General features: G+C 38.1%; 4 protein-coding genes across 7 annotated transcripts in view; 1 reads left to right on the top strand and 3 right to left on the bottom strand.

Moving 5' to 3' along the window:
- LOC144637300 (uncharacterized) overlaps positions 1–501 on the bottom strand; it is a 31,762-nt gene extending 31,261 nt beyond the window's left edge. For all 3 annotated transcript variants that reach the window (XM_078496431.1, XM_078496432.1, XM_078496433.1), the window contains exons 1-2: positions 358–501; positions 1–21 (exon numbers count right to left, since the gene is read on the bottom strand). The exon at positions 1–21 is cut by the window's left edge. The gene's annotated coding sequence lies outside the window, so the exon portion shown is untranslated. The remainder of the gene's footprint in view (positions 22–357) is intronic.
- A 44-nt stretch (positions 502–545) lies between these two features.
- LOC144637299 (uncharacterized) lies at positions 546–7,894 on the bottom strand. The gene is made up of 3 exons (XM_078496430.1): positions 7,654–7,894; positions 2,036–2,427; positions 546–994 (listed from the first exon to the last, which is right to left on the bottom strand). The coding sequence occupies exons 1-3, from the start codon at positions 7,849–7,851 to the stop codon at positions 754–756; spliced, it is 831 nt and encodes a 276-aa protein (XP_078352556.1). The 5' UTR covers positions 7,852–7,894; the 3' UTR covers positions 546–753.
- Positions 7,895–7,944: 50 nt separating this feature from the next.
- Positions 7,945–10,818, top strand: LOC144637292 (uncharacterized). 2 transcript variants are annotated; one of them, XM_078496422.1, is made up of 3 exons: positions 7,945–8,049; positions 8,142–9,707; positions 10,257–10,818. In XM_078496422.1, exon 2 carries the CDS (start codon positions 8,258–8,260, stop codon positions 9,242–9,244), a length of 987 nt encoding a protein of 328 aa, XP_078352548.1. In that variant the 5' UTR covers positions 7,945–8,049; positions 8,142–8,257; the 3' UTR covers positions 9,245–9,707; positions 10,257–10,818. The 2 variants fall into 2 exon arrangements, with proteins under 2 accessions (XP_078352548.1, XP_078352547.1); XM_078496421.1 differs by having other exon boundaries at positions 7,956–9,707.
- A 1,398-nt stretch (positions 10,819–12,216) lies between these two features.
- On the bottom strand, positions 12,217–15,268 carry LOC144637306 (uncharacterized). Its single transcript, XM_078496440.1, has 2 exons — positions 14,801–15,268; positions 12,217–12,514 (listed from the first exon to the last, which is right to left on the bottom strand). Exons 1-2 carry the CDS (start codon positions 15,223–15,225, stop codon positions 12,466–12,468), a joined length of 474 nt encoding a protein of 157 aa, XP_078352566.1. The 5' UTR covers positions 15,226–15,268; the 3' UTR covers positions 12,217–12,465.
- Between the last annotated feature and the right edge of the window lie 1,227 nt (positions 15,269–16,495).

The following is a 16,495-nucleotide window of genomic DNA, read 5'->3' as shown; positions in this document are numbered from 1 at the left end:
ACCGAGCTTTAAATTTACCATCTTTATTATTTACAACACACTTGATAATTTCGACATTGCTGATCCTAGCAGTATGCAGGACGCGTGTCACATATCAACCTAGTAAATGGCCAAGCTCACCACGAGTCTCTCGTAGCTCAGTTGGTTAGAGCGCCCAACCGGTATCTGGGAGGCCATGGGTTCGATTCCCGTCGGGGACTCAGAATTTTTCTTTGTCCCACGCTCGTGTCATTGTTGAAAAATTCATCTTCATTAATAAAAATGTGCTCTAGCTTATATGCCATTTACACCAGTATGTCAGAAACTGCAAGAAGTCTCACTACCATTCTGTGTTTATTTTTTTAACCTCTTTACCACCTATAGTCACAAATATTTCTATTTGTATGCTGTATTTTAGAAGTAAAATTTTCAATAATTTATAGCCAGTAATTAGAGTTAATATTAAATAGTAAAGTAATACCAAAACTGGAATAACACTGGCCACTGGCCATGCAGGACACAATTATAAAATAATTTCTAGATCTAATCTCTCGTGCACAGGGGACGAGGTAAAGAACTATCTAACATTTAATTCACCAGCTGACATAAACCCATCAAACAAAAACCTCAAACAACATTTTTTAACAACTCCTAGCATCATACAAATGTGTACATGCAATAATTTACACACTTTTTATCACTTTTTGTTATTTTATTATTAGTTGGGTGAATTTTTCTTAGCTACATCCTTGTGAACACAGCAAGCCATAGATGTCATAATTCTTCAGAGGTGCCTTTCTTTAATCCAAAAATGCCTTTAATCCAAGACCAAAGCCATGCTAAGCCATCCAAAACTGTTTGAAGAAAGCTAACTTCTTCTCCTTGGAAAAGGTTTCCTTCACTGTCCAAGACCTCTTCTTTTTCTTCTTCCTTTTGATGAGCACCAAGCTGATCACGCATCTTCTCAATGTCCTCTCTGGAATACATTTCCATGCCTGGCATTCCAGGGATCCCTCTAAAAAACAATTTTAAATTTAAATTTAGCTTCTGAGATAATTTGTAACTACTAAAAATTTTTCGGTGCTGGAACTTCTGCTTTTGGAAACTTTATATCACCGGCAGCTCACTTTTTTCCAAAACAAGCCGGCACCCGCTGGAGTTCCACCAGCTACTTGATTTTATGTCACCGGCTACTTTGCCCATAGCAATCAGCTTGTGAGAAACAAGCTCAGCTTGTCACAGCCGGATTGGTAAAAGGATGTATTTTAAGTACTGGTATAATTCCCTCCCCTGTCAGTAAAGTTCTGAGAGTAATGATCCTTGCAAATCAGCAACTTGGAGAATAAGCAATACGTACAACACATTGATTATTCCGTTCTGATGTTGATTTATTGTTAGTAACAACTTCCATCCTTTTACAGCACAGAGCCCAAAAGTGTGACCACTTTTAATTTATTCACATTTGATTTATTTTGTGCAGATTTAATCCAATGAGAAGTCAATTGGAAGCTGTCTGCAGCTTCTGATTGGATAATGACTGCACAAAAGAATGTGAATTTAATAAATGGCATCTATATGGGTTAAGCCCGCTGTCAAGCCAAGCGGCTCATCAGGCCGGGGCTTATCCCGGTTTCTGCAGCATTAAGCAGCTAGGAGTAGAATAGGAGTATTTCTACTCCTCCCTGGATGGGATGCTAGTCCATCGCAGGGAAACCCCACAGCAGTAAATTTGCCGGTACCCATTTATATACCTGGGTGGAGAGAGGCACTATGAGTCAGAGTAAAGTGTCTTTCCTAAGAGCACAACGCAGTGCCCCGGCCAGGTCACGAACCCAGACCTCTCAATCCGGAGTCCGGCGCACTAACCATCCTAAATAAAATTATTATTATTATGATTATATGATTATTATTGTTATTATTATTAAAAGTGGTCTCACTTTTGGACTCCTTGCTGTACATGTACATGTAGCCTCTAATAAAAAAAACTAAATTATTTTCAGACTGTGCATGAAAAGGGTTGGCAATAATTAAAAGTACATAAATGTATTTTGTTTACCTCATTTGTTTCAAGACTTCATCTGCTTTCTTCTCATCTTCTGTCATAACATGAAATTTTTCATCAATCTTCCTTTCTCCAGCTTTAAGCTTTGGCCTCTTGCTTGTGCATGCACTTGACAAAGAGTAACAAACTTCATTTATCAGTTTTGACAATGTCAACTTGTCCTTCCACAGCAATTCTGCAAGATCTGTGTCTACCTCTGCTATAGATTCTTCACAAGCTTTAGAAACCGTCTGACATTCTCTTTTACATTTTCCAGTGTCACTCTGCTCAGAAAGTCTTAATTCTCCATTTCTTTCAATGAGATCTATTTTTGAGATCCAACTTCCTTCCTCATTATCTGGACTGCATGATTTCTCTACTAAATCAATCACTTTATCTTCTTCAAGCTGTCAAAGAAAATTTCAAAAAAGCTCAGTCACTGCAAATTACTATCCATACTATTAATAATTATTAATGTAGTAGACTGATATTATTAAAGGGACACTGTCACGGGGATTTAATGCTTTTCGGTAAAAGGTGCTAAAATTGGCGAATACCGTAAACTTCCGTGTATAAGCCGCACCTTTTCCCTCTAAATTCAAGTCAAAAATCGGGGGTGCGGCTTATCTACGGAAACATCTCTGGTTGGAGTTCTCAAAGGCCTAATTAATATTCATAAAAAACTTCCCAAGACGTCATTGAATAAACATATAACAACCTGAAAACTTTGTTGTTGTTCACTACCTTTTAGTTCCTCTGCAAAGCTGTTTGCAGTGAAGCCTGCCAGTCACTTCGAATCATGTCTTTCCGCCGCGTGCGAGAAAGCACCAAGATAAACGCAAATACTCACAAGGCAAATGGCCGACCGCTTCTGTTTTTTTATTGACCTTCACAGCAAATACATCTGCTGGATTAACAAACTCTTATTCTGCATGAAGTTTTTATCCTGTTGCGGGTAGCAGTTTCCAAGAATCTTGAAATAAAAACGTGGTTTCTTCCGAAGAAAATGCCGCCATGTTTGTTTTAATGCCCAGACTCCTCTCTACAATTCAGAGCTTGGCTACTAAGCATTCGTCATTCGCGAACGATTCGAACGAATTACAAGTGTTTCAGCACAGGCTTCCCAAGCTCAAAAGTCGTCTTTTTGATGTGTTTTTAGAGCCCTTCGGGCGGCCGACTCTACATACGTGGTGTATGCGACAGCTTGTGTATATAGAGAAATGTATGGGAAAATCACGGATTCTCTAAAATCGGGTAAATAACTATCTATTTTGAAATAAAGTTTACCTGCCTCAAATGTGTCGCTTACTTGTGTCTTGTGCCGAATTTGAAGCCATTCCGACGCCATTTAGCGAAGTTATTCGAAGTCGTTGTCTCCCCTTCTAAAAAGAAGGAAAGGCAGACCACTCCATCAATCGCTGGCCAGAGCTCACTCCACAAATCGCTCTCTCCTCAAAAGGAAAAGTCCCGAATCGCAATAAAACCAACAGTTCCATAAAGCCCAATAAATTTCACTCCACATACGTGTGCTTCGGCGGTCGAAAGACTCGTAAAGAACAAGAAATTTTGCTTTAAATTCGCCTATTTGGCTTTCCAGATGTGCTTGTGACCGACCTCGCGCCAACGGTCAAGTTTCACGCTAGGACTCCCAAGGGATGTTTTCTGAAAGACGGTATTGTTCGCTAATCACAGCCATGTTTGCATATGTCAGGGAAAAGCGGCGTAAATATAAATCTGACACCTCCACGTGCAGAATAAAGCAAGATATTCGCGAGCATTCAAGACAAGATAATATCCCAAAGTCGCAGGAAATTTTTTTTCGATCACCGCGTCGATCGAAAACTACATTTTGTATGATTGCGGCTTCAGCGCTTCAGCCCTAGCGTGAAACTTGTTGTCGTGTTGTCAGCGCGTGACTTGGTTCTAATGGACCAATCAGAACTGGGGATGAAACCAGATACTTGTCGTTGAGTAACGACCGTTGGCGCGAGGTCGGTCACAAACACATCTGGAAAGCCAAATAGGCGAATTTAAAGCAAAATTTCTTGTTCTTTACGAGTCTTTCGACCGCCGAAGCACACGTATGTGGAGTGAAATTTATTGGGCTTTATGGAACTGTTGGTTTTATTGCGATTCGGGACTTTTCCTTTTGAGGAGAGAGCGATTTGTGGAGTGAGCTCTGGCCAGCGATTGATGGAGTGGTCTGCCTTTCCTTCTTTTTAGAAGGGGAGACAACGACTTCGAATAACTTCGCTAAATGGCGTCGGAATGGCTTCAAATTCGGCACAAGACACAAGTAAGCGACACATTTGAGGCAGGTAAACTTTATTTCAAAATAGATAGTTATTTACCCGATTTTAGAGAATCCGTGATTTTCCCATACATTTCTCTATATACACAAGCTGTCGCATACACCACGTATGTAGAGTCGGCCGCCCGAAGGGCTCTAAAAACACATCAAAAAGACGACTTTTGAGCTTGGGAAGCCTGTGGTTTCAGGAGTGTTTAGAAGTGATAATCTCGAAAAAATGATATCAAGAGAGCATCCAAGTTTAAGATGTTGTGAACTCAAACTAAAAAGGAGGTATGACAAGTGAAATTCAGCTTTCGTAAGACTTAATTTATATTAAACATTGCAACAACCACCGTGTCAGTGTTTCGAAACCGTGCTTGTTTGCCCTTGTTTGTTTACAGTTGTTTACCAATAGAACTTCACTTGAACTTCAAACTTTATGGTCTGTATTTTTTTTTCCAAAATTTGAGCTTCCAAATCGGGGGTGCGGCTTATCTACGGGTGCGGCTTATACACGGAACTTTACGGTAGGTCTTCTCGTACATGAAATGCACCTAGTACGTCAAGATGGAGATATAAAGTAAATTGTTGTTGAAGATAAAAGAGAGGTATTACATTTTGAGGTGTTTTTCCAGTCCACAAGGACAAAACTTGAAAAAATCAGCCTGACTTTTTCAAGTTGAGATCTAAAGTTCCTGATGGCATCACAATAATATCACTTTTTTTATCACATCACTACACTTGATTGGTGATTTTTAGCAAAACTGGACCACTATTAGTAGTTTCCATATGTCTTGAGTTTTTGAAGTGAAACTGGTGGCAAAGTACGAACCATCATAAGCCAGTTGGTATTGAAAAAACATTGTTGAGTCTACCCTTAAACTTTAAAAGAAAGGAAAACATTGATCTCAGCACTTGGAACCTAGCATTTTATAATTATTGTAGTTTTAGACAGACACTAAAAAAACAAAGAAAAAGAAGATAAATGAAAAGAATGTACTGAAAAACAAAATTAAAGTCCAAGTTGTTTACCGGTAATATCTAATAATGGTCCATCACTTCAGGCAGGGACTAAACACACCATATATTAGCTGGTCTTTATAGTCCTATTGTGTTGTTCCAAAAAACATCCATATATCCCATGAAAGGTTTTTCCATTTACCAGTAAATCCCACCCCCCAACCCTCACTCAGGAAATTCCAGTTTTACTTTATACTTTTCTTTTAAAATTCTAGCTTTTTGAGATCCCCATCCCCTAGGAATTGCCAGTGACCTTCCATGGGGAGGGTGTAGATATTAATATGAAACTGTATAATTCCTTGCCTGAAAAAAAAAAAGTAATCATCTTAAAGGCGGCGAAATACGAGATACAAAAACCCTCAACTTGTCGCACAACATTGTTGCATTGCCAGTCGAACGAGTCGTTGCCCGTATTTCTACTGCCCGCTCAACTTGTCTCGCAACAAATTTCAGTGACGCAAGTTGAAAAAAATTGTTGCAAAAAGTAGAACTTGGTTCTACTTTGTGCAACACGTTGCTGCAATTTGCAGCACTGAAATTTGTTGTGAGACAAGTTGAGCACGTGGTAGAAATACGGGCAACAACTCGTTCAACTGGCAATGCAACAATGTTGTGTGACAAGTTGAGGTTTTTTGTATCTCGTATTTCGCCACCTTAATTAACAAATTTTTACAAATAACAAAAACAACCGCAACAATAATATTAAGAAATTTTTCACATTTCTACTAAATTTATTTATTATTGGTTGTTTATTTTTTTTGAGAAAGTAGGAAGGCACTTTTCAGTAAATTATGAATATTTTATATTGGTTGTCTGGTAGGGTGGGAATTAAAATAGATTTGTGTTGAAATTTTAACTGACTAAGACAACAGCCAAAACAAAAAGTGACAAAATAATTACAAAAATAATTATTTTCAATTTGATCTTGAGTCAGAAAGCAGTCGAGGCTATCCTTAATGACATGACAAATAGCATAACACTTAAAGCACAAAAATAAATGAATAATGACAAGATATTTATCAACCTGAGATAAGATTATCTACTGGAAATTCGCGAATCTGATTGGTTTTCCCATTGTTTTCTATTCGCTGATAGAACACAACTGCACACTTGACAAGACAATTATTCTTGATTTGTGGCTTTAAAGTGCATAAAATTGTAAGTTTTGGACTGCAATCTATTAGAGTTTCTACTAAAACAATTAGACTACTCACCCTCGTTTTCTATGAGCAATAGTCAACTTGGCTGTGCCTCACTGACTATTCGCTCTTAGAAAACTCGGGCTCGTAGTTTAATTGTTAAAAAACAATTAAATATTGAGCCATACTCTTCTGTTACTGTGTTTTGTTGTCAAAAAAGTACTGTTTTCACTGACATTTTCTCCGACTTATATCTAAACATTAATTGAACTTTTTTTAACCCTGTTTGTTGAAAAAAGATAACTCAAGAAACATAAAGATTAAGATAATTCAATTTAAAGAAAACATCATTAAAACAGACAAATGCCAAAATCTTACAGGTTCTTCTAATTCATAAAAGATATAAATAAATTATAAAATTATTGTAAGACTGGCACATTTCTTAGTGTACCTCAGTTCCATTCAATAGACTACACCTTATTTAATGAAATATTTATTGCCACACCAATCCCCTGCTGAGCAGCATTATCACAGAGCTTTTAAAATATCATCTGTAAAACTTAAGCATAATTTCAACTTGTGTAACAGTTAGAAACAAATAGTTTGAGAAACTTTTTAACTATTTTTTTAAGAGATCAAAAGCCATAACTGGGTATGCAATTGACATAGAATGCCAAAAAATAATTTGGCACCAAAAAATTATTTAAATAAACTTCAAGCTCTCCGCTGGGTCATTGTATTCAACTTCTACATCTGCTGTTGAGCAAACACGTATGTTCAACATCAACAATGACAACAAATGAAGGTATTTTCATTTAAGCTTAAATGTTTCTAAATATTCTTTTCGCGACTCTAAAAAAACAGCTACCAAAAACTCTCCAGAAAATATTTTTACCGTGTCAGAAGATAAATACCGGGGATTTTGTTTAAAATTTGAAAAAAACCCCTGAAACTTATAAGACTTTAATAACTAATTAAAACATAAGCTTACGTGTATGATTTTAAATGCACAACGTTAGCATTCAAATGCGCTCGTTAGCGGATATATCAACTTTACTAATTCCAGTAGTTTCATCCACAGGAGAAATAAAACTACCAGCATTTTCAACCTTCAAAACAGATACTGCAAATCTTGAAATTTAAATATGCTAACTAAACATGTCATGGCCTTGCGAACTCACCCTTTTTGTTGGGCCGTCACCTCGCATGTCATGTGTTTTCCCATATAAATATTTCACCGCCTTCTGACACGTCTCGCATCTGATATGGGGAATGTCCTCCTTTATAGCATAATATTTTTCTTTCTTAGGGATCTGACCGTTAAGTGGAGAAATAAAAAGCGATAATAAAACAAGAATTACGCGCAAGGCGAGCGCCATCTTCAACAGGTCTTCGGCCGCGCTGAAAACTTCAGGGGACTGGAGGGTAAAGTATCACGTGTCAGTGTTGAACCAATCAAAAATCACGAGGAAAACGAACCCGAAACGTTTTTCCAAGGTCGGCCATATTGTGATTTTGGGAGCTTTCTGTCGTTTAAGGTTCTGTCATTACGCTTCTACGGCACGCTAGATTGAAACGTAAGTGATATTTCTTTATTTTTGTGGTATCATACAACCTTAAGTTACAAGCAGAAAACCAAAAATGTCTAACACGCTTCTACAAAATGCAGGATTCGAAACATTCTTGAACATCGAAGACTTTGAAGACCCTGCCATAGAAGACGACCTTTTTGGCGAAATTTCGAGCTTTACCCACGATATTTGGACAAATACAGAGTGCAACAAGATGGAAGACGACGATCTTCCCCTGACGAAATATCTATTGCAGTTTCACGACGAAGAACAGTGGGATTCGGAAGGAGAATTTAGCGTGGAAGGGGAAAGTTTTGAAAATGAAACTGGCGTGGAACCGCTAGGATGGGCAATGGAGCCGGTCGATTTGGACACAGAGATATTCGATAGTGAAGAAGTTACTTGTGATAAAACTGATGCTTCTAGCAAAGAAGAGGAAGTGAAAGAGCTGAAAGGGTCAGCAAAGAAATCCAGTCCCGTTGGGAAGGCAAGCAAAGTGGAGAATTTACAAGATGTAGTGGTTCGTGAAAATTGCAAGAAGCAGGATTTCAAGAAAAAGACCACTGCAGGGAAAAATGTCGCAAACGTTGATTCACTTCCGAGTGGAGGAAACACAGTGAAAAGTAAGGTAGAGTCACAATCAGCTGTAAAGAATGTTTCTAATCCAGGAATGGAGTCTCAAAAATCCCTGACCTATGCAAAAACTCAGGCTGAGAAAGCCAAAGCACAGCGTGAAAGAAAGAAGAAATATGTGAAGGAACTTCAGGACACTATAGAAGAACTAAAGAAAGACAAAGCTGGCTTGCAGAAGGTCAACACTCAGCTAAACGAGAGAGTCGAAGCCCTCATGGATGAGATCCGCTACTTGAAAGGTGTGATCACCAATCAAAGCGAATTGGCCACAATTTTAAGAAGCGTGGCCAACACACCAGGTATTTCACTTAGCTGCAGTGTTTTGCAGGACAGCGAGGGTAATGATGGTAAGACACTCAAGAGAAAATGTGAAAATCCTCCAAAGAATTCTGGTAAGAAGGGTGTTAATTTACGACAAGAAAACAACAAGAAGAGAAAGGTAGACAAGAACGCTAATGTTGAAATGAGCCCTGTTGATGCTGGGGTGTGCGTTCATGTCCAAAGTGGTAAAGTATCTCTTGAGTTCTGTGCAGAGTGCAGCAAGAAGGCTAACAGTGTTATAAACTGAAGTGAACCAATGGTACAAAGGGAACATGATTATAGCATTAGGTTGTATGGTGATTCCAGTCTCCAACAGTACATGTAGTAAGATATTCAGTCAAACAGTTTTCACATGACTGCAGTAAGTTTAAGGGCCAGTATAAAGAACAGCATTTGGCTGCTAGTGAGATACATTTGCAACACATGATTTATATCACTCAGGGGCTAGTTACATTGTTTGTGTATCTGCTTATTCAGGCCTGGTGATTCACAATCAAATCCAAACTAAAGCGATTTAGCACAGACTTGGGGTGCTGAACATGTCACTAACAGCAGTCATTTGAAAACATTAGATACTGATTCAAAGTTTCTAAGTCTTTGTACATGTATTTGGCAGATAGTAGAACTAACAAAGGGAGATATATCCCTCAGTTTTATCTTCTTGCAGGTTTATACCAACATTTGTGGACTTTTGCTGTTGACTCTGCTGGGTTAGTATCGACTTTTGGTTACAATTAATGGTACTTTTTCTTTGCTAAGCAACTAAAATATTTCATAGCATCATGTCTGCATTTTTTGCATAACTTTCTTGAGGAAATAAATGAAGAGGTTAAATTATGAAGTCTTTGAAAATTTGGTAAAACATTGTCAAGAAACATGCAGTCAGAATAATCTAAGTTGTACGTTTACTGGTGCAGTGAGAACCAGCAAGTCTTTTTATGGGATGTGATCTGTTGAAATCCACTCTTTCCGATTTTATTCAAAAAGAGAAAGCCTACATCATTCCTTTCAGATAAAAAAATGTTATTTTAAAGTGGTTAAGTTGATTTGAAAAGTAAAGATTTTTGTTACTTCTAAGAGTCAAGTGCCAAAAAGTTTTTTGTTTGGCACAATATTGGCTCAGAACTAGGGAATTGGAGTACTTCGACAAAGAGCCACCTAGACTTTCAAACTACATATAAACAAAAGATTTATTTACTCCTAACGCAAGCAGTCAGCAACCACATATCTAACTTTCTCCTTAAAACTTTTTTAACTAGTGCTGGAATGAATGCACTGTAGCTGATACTTGCCACTCCTTGCACCATCCGGAGTCAAGTGTCTTTCCTTGGGGGTGTGGTATTAGTGTAAGTAATGTTCCTTCACGCCTTTGTAAGTATAAATATGTGAGGAACACAGGTAAAGGTTGTAGTGTAAGGCTTTCATAAGATCAATTGTGTTGTTGTGGGTAAGATGTAACTAGGGTAGTTGCTTATTGCAGTATACCCTGACTGGTATAGATTTGTGAGAAAGACGTAGGATGGTACTGTATGTAGAATTTATGGGTGCTTTCCATTTGTCAGAAATGGGTGGCCAGGCTAGTATATTCAAGAACAGAATTCTGTGTTCGTCAAGTTTGTCCTGTCAAATAGATATTGTACATTTTTATGGTTGACTTGTGGAAAATCATGTGGAAAGGCCAATTCAAATTCAAAACCGTGGGACAGGCTGGCCAGCTCTGACAAATGGAAAGCACCCTAAGCCTGATGGGAAGTTCCTTGCCTGGTCTGACCACCCCTGCCTCTTCCCCCCCCCCCCAAAAAAAAAAAAAAATTAAAACAAGGTTCAGCATTTTAGAAACCTCTGCCTTTTCTACCCCTGTCACCAGTAAAACTTGTTCATTCCGAGGCTTTGTTTGAATGAAACAGGTAAATTTGTAAATATTTGTGACCAAAGGGTGTTGTACACAAAGGTGCCATTCCTTTTAAAGTGGAACTTTAGTGGTTAAGGGGTAGTTATTTGTAATTAATTTATAGTACATATGATTATTGTACCTTTAATTATTATTATTAATGCAGTGGTTAGCAATAAATTATTTTTGTAATTCTATTTGTAAAATGTTAATCCATAATGGTATTCTTTGGTTTTGAAATTTAAACTTAACACAAATTGAGAAGGACAGAGGTGTAGTTCTGTAAGTAATTAAGTTTGTGTAATTATGATATATTCATGATAATGGTTATGTATATATTTTGTACTTGTTACGGGAAGCTGAGAACAGAAACGATACTACACAATCTTAGCTAAATATTGCTGTATGAAACAATGTAATGTTAAATCGGCTAACAGTAAATAAAAAAATGATTATGTCAGAATATTATTGCAGTTATCATTTGATTTTTGTTTGAATACTATTTAGTTTGTTTTCTATTTATGTTGATTTGTGGCCAAGTTAACAGATCTAGTAACAAAAAGCTCTTTTATAGCCAGTCAAGATGATGATATGAAGAAGATAAAACATGGTATGTTTGACTGGAAAAACTTGTATTGCTGATTAAAGGCCCTTTGCAGAACACAGTCTTGTGACCTTTTCAATCATAAAAATAGGGAGAAGTGCAAAATGATTGCCAAAAATGAAAATACAGGGCTGCAAATATTTTTTTTCACTTGAATAACATATATCCTACGAAGACACCATCTTGGTCTCACAAAACAAAGTTGTGGTCAGACGTCTCCGAAAACTAAAGGTTGATTTTTATTCATTGTTGCCGTAAAATGATTCACGATCAAAAAATTGTCTGGACATCATGTCCGACCACACTTGTGTTTTCGTCGGACATGAGCAAATTTTGGTTGTCCGATGACCGACTGTTATTTGCAGCTCTGAAAAGAGCATGATAAAATTAGTAAAGTTGCGAATTTTGCGACTGCTGATGCTTAAGCATGATATTTTCAGTTGTTTGAAAGTTTTCAAAATTTAGAGGATTTGTATACAGGAGGGCAAGCCTTACCATCCAGCAACTGTCTTCATATGAATCGTTTGAATTTTTGAACCACCATAAAATCTCATGTTTAAACATCAGCAGTCTCAAAATTGGCAAGCTTACTAATTTCATTTCTGTCAATTATTTTGCACTATCCCCTAGCTATTTTTATGATTGACACATGTTAAAGACATCATATGACTTGTACGCTATCACCAACCCAAAACACCTGGAATGAACTGATGCACAACACAGCACAAGTTACAAGTTTATTATACAAATCTTTTATTGTTTCCTTTTTTTGTGTAATAAAAATACAAATACATTACAAACTGTGGGGTGAAAATATGCAAATATAAACTTCTTTGCGGTTAAGTTACTTTTATACTTAGAGAATGTACATTTTGTCAAATACTCCAGATTTCAAAGTTTGTCTGAAAAACAGTTTGCCTCCAGATTTAACCAAGATCTTGGCATGAAGCTGATGTCAGTCACATCTCTCCTCTCAGTGAAGCTTGAACAACCTGTTAGTAAGATGCATATCATCTACATATCTGAAAGAAAGTAATCAACAGAAATTTTAAAAACTGCCAAGTGATTCTACAGAGTAATGTTTTAAGTTATATTGCCTCGAAAGTTTTACCACCATCACCAACACACTAAATATCATCTGCCCATTCTACATTTTTTTTTGGGAAAGGGGGGGGGGGTAGGAGGTTTTACCAGAGGTCTAAGTGGTAACAAATCACATATTCAACTGAGCTAATGTTGGTTTCCTCCCCACCAAAGAAAATCAAAAACAACAAGTTATTGACAATGTGTCGACATGTAGCCGTACCCACAAACCCAGGGTAAGAATAGGAGGTTGTTTGAATAAAAGTTCTACTCTTTCCATTCTTTTGCCATCGAGGGGGGGGGGGGGTGGGTTCAGCTACACAAACGCTGCATTGTGTCTTGTGGTAGTTGTACAAAATACTGTACCAAATTAAAAGGATTAAACATTTTTAAACTCATTTGCTGTGTTGGGTCTTTATTGTGGCAGTTTGTACAAAGGTGTCCTTTTCTTTATGGATTGCTAAACCCTTTCTCCCATCCTGTTTGCAGAGCCTTTGATTGAGTCCTACCACGAGGAGTTCATTTCTCTATACATAACAGTGAACTTGTGTGACAGTTGACATGTCAATTTCCAGCAGTTTGAAACTAAAACTATGAGCAATACTCATCATATGCTTATTTTTATTCCCCTCAAGAAGTCCCTGTTTTGAAATATACTTGCTCCAAGTCAAACATTTGATAAGACAAAAATATATTTTGTGTTAAACAAAGAGCAGAGTATTCCTAACATTTAGAGTAAACATTGGCTAGATTTTAAATCACAAGTTGAGCAGTTTGCAGAGTGGGTTGTGATCAAATCGCCTACAAAATATTCTGGGCAAATTCAGTTCCAAAAGTGTAAAAGCATTCCACATGTGCCAAACAAAACCAACCACCCCCTTGGGTCAGCTTACCCCATCTGTCCCCTGCTTTGTTTTGGGTTAAAGCCAATCTCCTCACAGGTAGCCCAAGCTTGAAATCTGAGTGTGGGCACTTATTAAATAACTCAACTTTCAAATGTTATAGAAACAATCATTATTTCCCTCATACAAATCCTTATATTTTGAAGGTTATGTAACTGTGCCAATGCTCACATTTTGAACTTGGGCCACCTATGGTTTCCCCAGAGCAAATTGTGCCTCTAAGCTAGCAGGGCCTTTGCTGGAGAAAAAGGTGGCTCTGGGGACACAAATTGTACTTTGATTGGCTTGATTAGCCGAATAAATCAACCTTCTTAAGTTTGATTGGGTAGATTTCAAATTCCCATTGCTAAAATTTAGCCAATCAAATCATGTCCCCAATGCCACTTTTTCCTTGTGCAATCACAAAGGCCCTGCCGAGTAAGAGGGGCAGCGGCTCTGGATGATACAAGCAAAAGCTGTCTTGTATTGGAAATTTAGTTGGCAATTGCCCATTTCTGAGTTGCCTCTGTCTGGTGCACATTTTTTATATGCAAAAAAGTTTGAATAACATGATTGGATAAAACTAGAAGTCAATACATGTAAACTTTTGCTATAACTCGTGTTAATGTGACATTTGCACCACAACTTTTAAACATACAGCTCTGAAACAGCCTGTACCGAGAGGTAGAAAATGGAAAGAGGTATAGCCACTATGTTGGTTAAACAAACTCAAAGGGAACAAAGACCCTGGGTACGAGGATGACAAACAAGAGAAACCATGATGAATTAGAAATGTTTATATTCATTGCGGTGATACATGTAATAAACGTCGCGTCCATATCAAATCTGAAATCAAATTTATGTTTGTGATTTGTAAAAAAAGGGAGAAAAGGGCTTTCAATTTGGACAGAAAGCGCTAGTGCTATTAAAGCAGAAGGTTATGGATGATTTCTTCCTCTTGGGTTTACTGAATGCATATGGTACAGTGTACGTGTATCGCTGTTTGCTTAATTTGTTTCTTCAGTGCACATGTATTTAATTGATAGCATGTTAATACTGATAACAAACCATCAAAGAAGAGTCGAAAAGTCACATAACCTTTGAAGATGGTACGGCAGATTGATATCAAACACATGAAAACTGCTCATTCTTTCATATACTTGAAGTTAATTAAAAGTTTTAATTACAAAAACTTGACAATTGCGCGGTGTAAACAAAGCCCTGTTCTTCGTTTACCTTCCCAATAACCCATTTCTTCAAAAGCTCTATGCAACAGTAGACCATTGTATTACGAAAAGTCAGCCTGAAAAGTGCTACCTACAGCAAAATAAACGTTGAACTAACCTCGTCATAGGGCTGTTAATATGCGGAAAGTGCTTTTGGTTTGAAGGATAAAACGACGGTGAAAGAGGCAAGCCTGTACCCCATCTCGGGCAAATTACACGGCTTGGGACGCCTTTAGAAGGCAGAATTTGTCGCAGCGTCGACCATTCCTCGCACCTGGTTGCTTGGGATGAAGGATACCACTTTTCTTCTTCTAGATGCCGTGAAAAAGTCTTCAACGAAGGTTGAGTCTCGCGTCTCCAGTGTTGAGCAACATCCATAGCCGGTGGCCCGCAGACGAATTTCGAGCGTTGTACCGGAGCATTGCTTCTGAGGTCTTGAGGATCATGTCTCTTGTTCACCCAAACTACATCATTTCCTTGCGGTTTTATTTTAGCTGCAGTTTTGTAGCCATAAAGCAGTCCACCGATTGACTCCGCAGCCATTTCTGAAATTCCTTCGTCCAGCTAAATGTGCAACTTTTTAGTTGCTAGGCAACGCTTAATTCGCCGCCGGAAGTGCCGCTTGCTTGGGTAAATACACGGATCTAGACCGAGAGCCTGGAACAGGCTAACACGGATCGAGAGTTTCAGAGTTCCGGTCTCAATTCAAAAGAAAAGTGAGCACTCATTAAGTCAGGCTATTGTGTTTTGAAATGTTTAACAATGGTCTGACTTAATGAGTGCTCACTTTTTCTTTGAATTTGGCCCGGAAGACTGAAACTCTGGATCCGTGTATGTAATATTTCTGGCACGATTGAGAGGTTCGCGGGTTGTTATGGGATGTCTAGGTATATATAGGTTTTGGCGGGAGATTTAGGTCATTCTACGTCGTCAGTCCTCGTCTTCGTTGCTTTTCTTTTTCTTTAAAGTGTTGTTTGTTCAGCTTTTGTAACTAGTCTATTGAAAAATGCTCTAGATTAGTTAGTGCCCTTTCCTCTGGGTCTCGTGCTGCTGCATTAGATGAGGAATACGTTTCCACTTATTTTTGGCCACATCCTAAAGGGTGGTTTTTAGTGGTTTTTCGTATCTGGCGTAGCACACACCTTAATATTCTTAGAACCAACTGTTGATTTTTGCAAGATTCAAGATTGTAATCAGGATGCATTTTGCATCAGATGACTGTATTAGGATACATTTTGTATCAGATGACTGACTGACGCATCCTCAATAAACTCTTCACATTGAATGTCTCGTGTTAGTGTAGTCAGAATGTCATGCTTTTGACAACAAACATATAGATAAAATTGGTGGAAAATGCTATAAGGGACGGACCATTATTTTTTGGCCGGGGCGGGGGATGACTTTTTTTTTTTCAAGTGCAAACTACAGTTGAATCCCGGTCAGGCTCGAACCCTCACTTACTCGAACCTCCCGCTTTTCTAATTCCCCTCCAGGTCGTTTTTTACTAATTTTACCCTCGATAGCTCGAACTCCCGATATCTCGAACCCTTTTGGATTTCCCTTGAAGGATTCGAGTTATCTGGATCCAACTGTATGTTTTGTTCAGGGGGCCTTCAGTCGATCGTCTTCTCCTTATTCTGAAAATATGACTTCCAGCAAACTGTGCATGGGGCAAACACATTTTCCACTGAGAAATACCCAGAAATTCACACTGTAATTTCCGGATTTCTTTTCTAAATGGAAAGCACCCCGGTTCTCCAGCCCACCCAGGCGCGAAAAAAAGGTTCCGAATGATTTTCACGTGACAAGTACC

Source organism: Oculina patagonica, chromosome 13 (assembly GCF_052425735.1).
Source record: "Oculina patagonica isolate OP01 chromosome 13, crgOcupat, whole genome shotgun sequence".
Taxonomy (NCBI): domain Eukaryota; kingdom Metazoa; phylum Cnidaria; class Anthozoa; order Scleractinia; family Oculinidae; genus Oculina; species Oculina patagonica.
Note: the sequence above shows the minus strand (reverse complement) of the source record. Positions and strands in the feature narration are given on the sequence as shown.

What these genes read in the sequence shown, in the direction of transcription:
- LOC144637299 (XM_078496430.1), bottom strand. Translation starts at nt 7,851, where the DNA reads ATGGCGCTCGCCTTGCGCGTAATTCTTGTTTTATTATCGCTTTTTATT. An exon ending in GTGACGGCCCAACAAAAAGG is followed by an intron (nt 2,428 to 7,653) that starts GTGAGTTCGCAA and finishes TTTCTTTGACAG; the next exon opens with CTTGAAGAAGATAAAGTGAT. An exon ending in GAAGTCTTGAAACAAATGAG is followed by an intron (nt 995 to 2,035) that starts GTAAACAAAATA and finishes ATTGTTTTTTAG; the next exon opens with AGGGATCCCTGGAATGCCAG.
- LOC144637292 (XM_078496421.1), top strand. Translation starts at nt 8,114, where the DNA reads ATGTCTAACACGCTTCTACAAAATGCAGGATTCGAAACATTCTTGAAC.
- LOC144637306 (XM_078496440.1), bottom strand. Translation starts at nt 15,225, where the DNA reads ATGGCTGCGGAGTCAATCGGTGGACTGCTTTATGGCTACAAAACTGCA. An exon ending in ATTAACAGCCCTATGACGAG is followed by an intron (nt 12,515 to 14,800) that starts GTTAGTTCAACG and finishes ACTTTCTTTCAG; the next exon opens with ATATGTAGATGATATGCATC.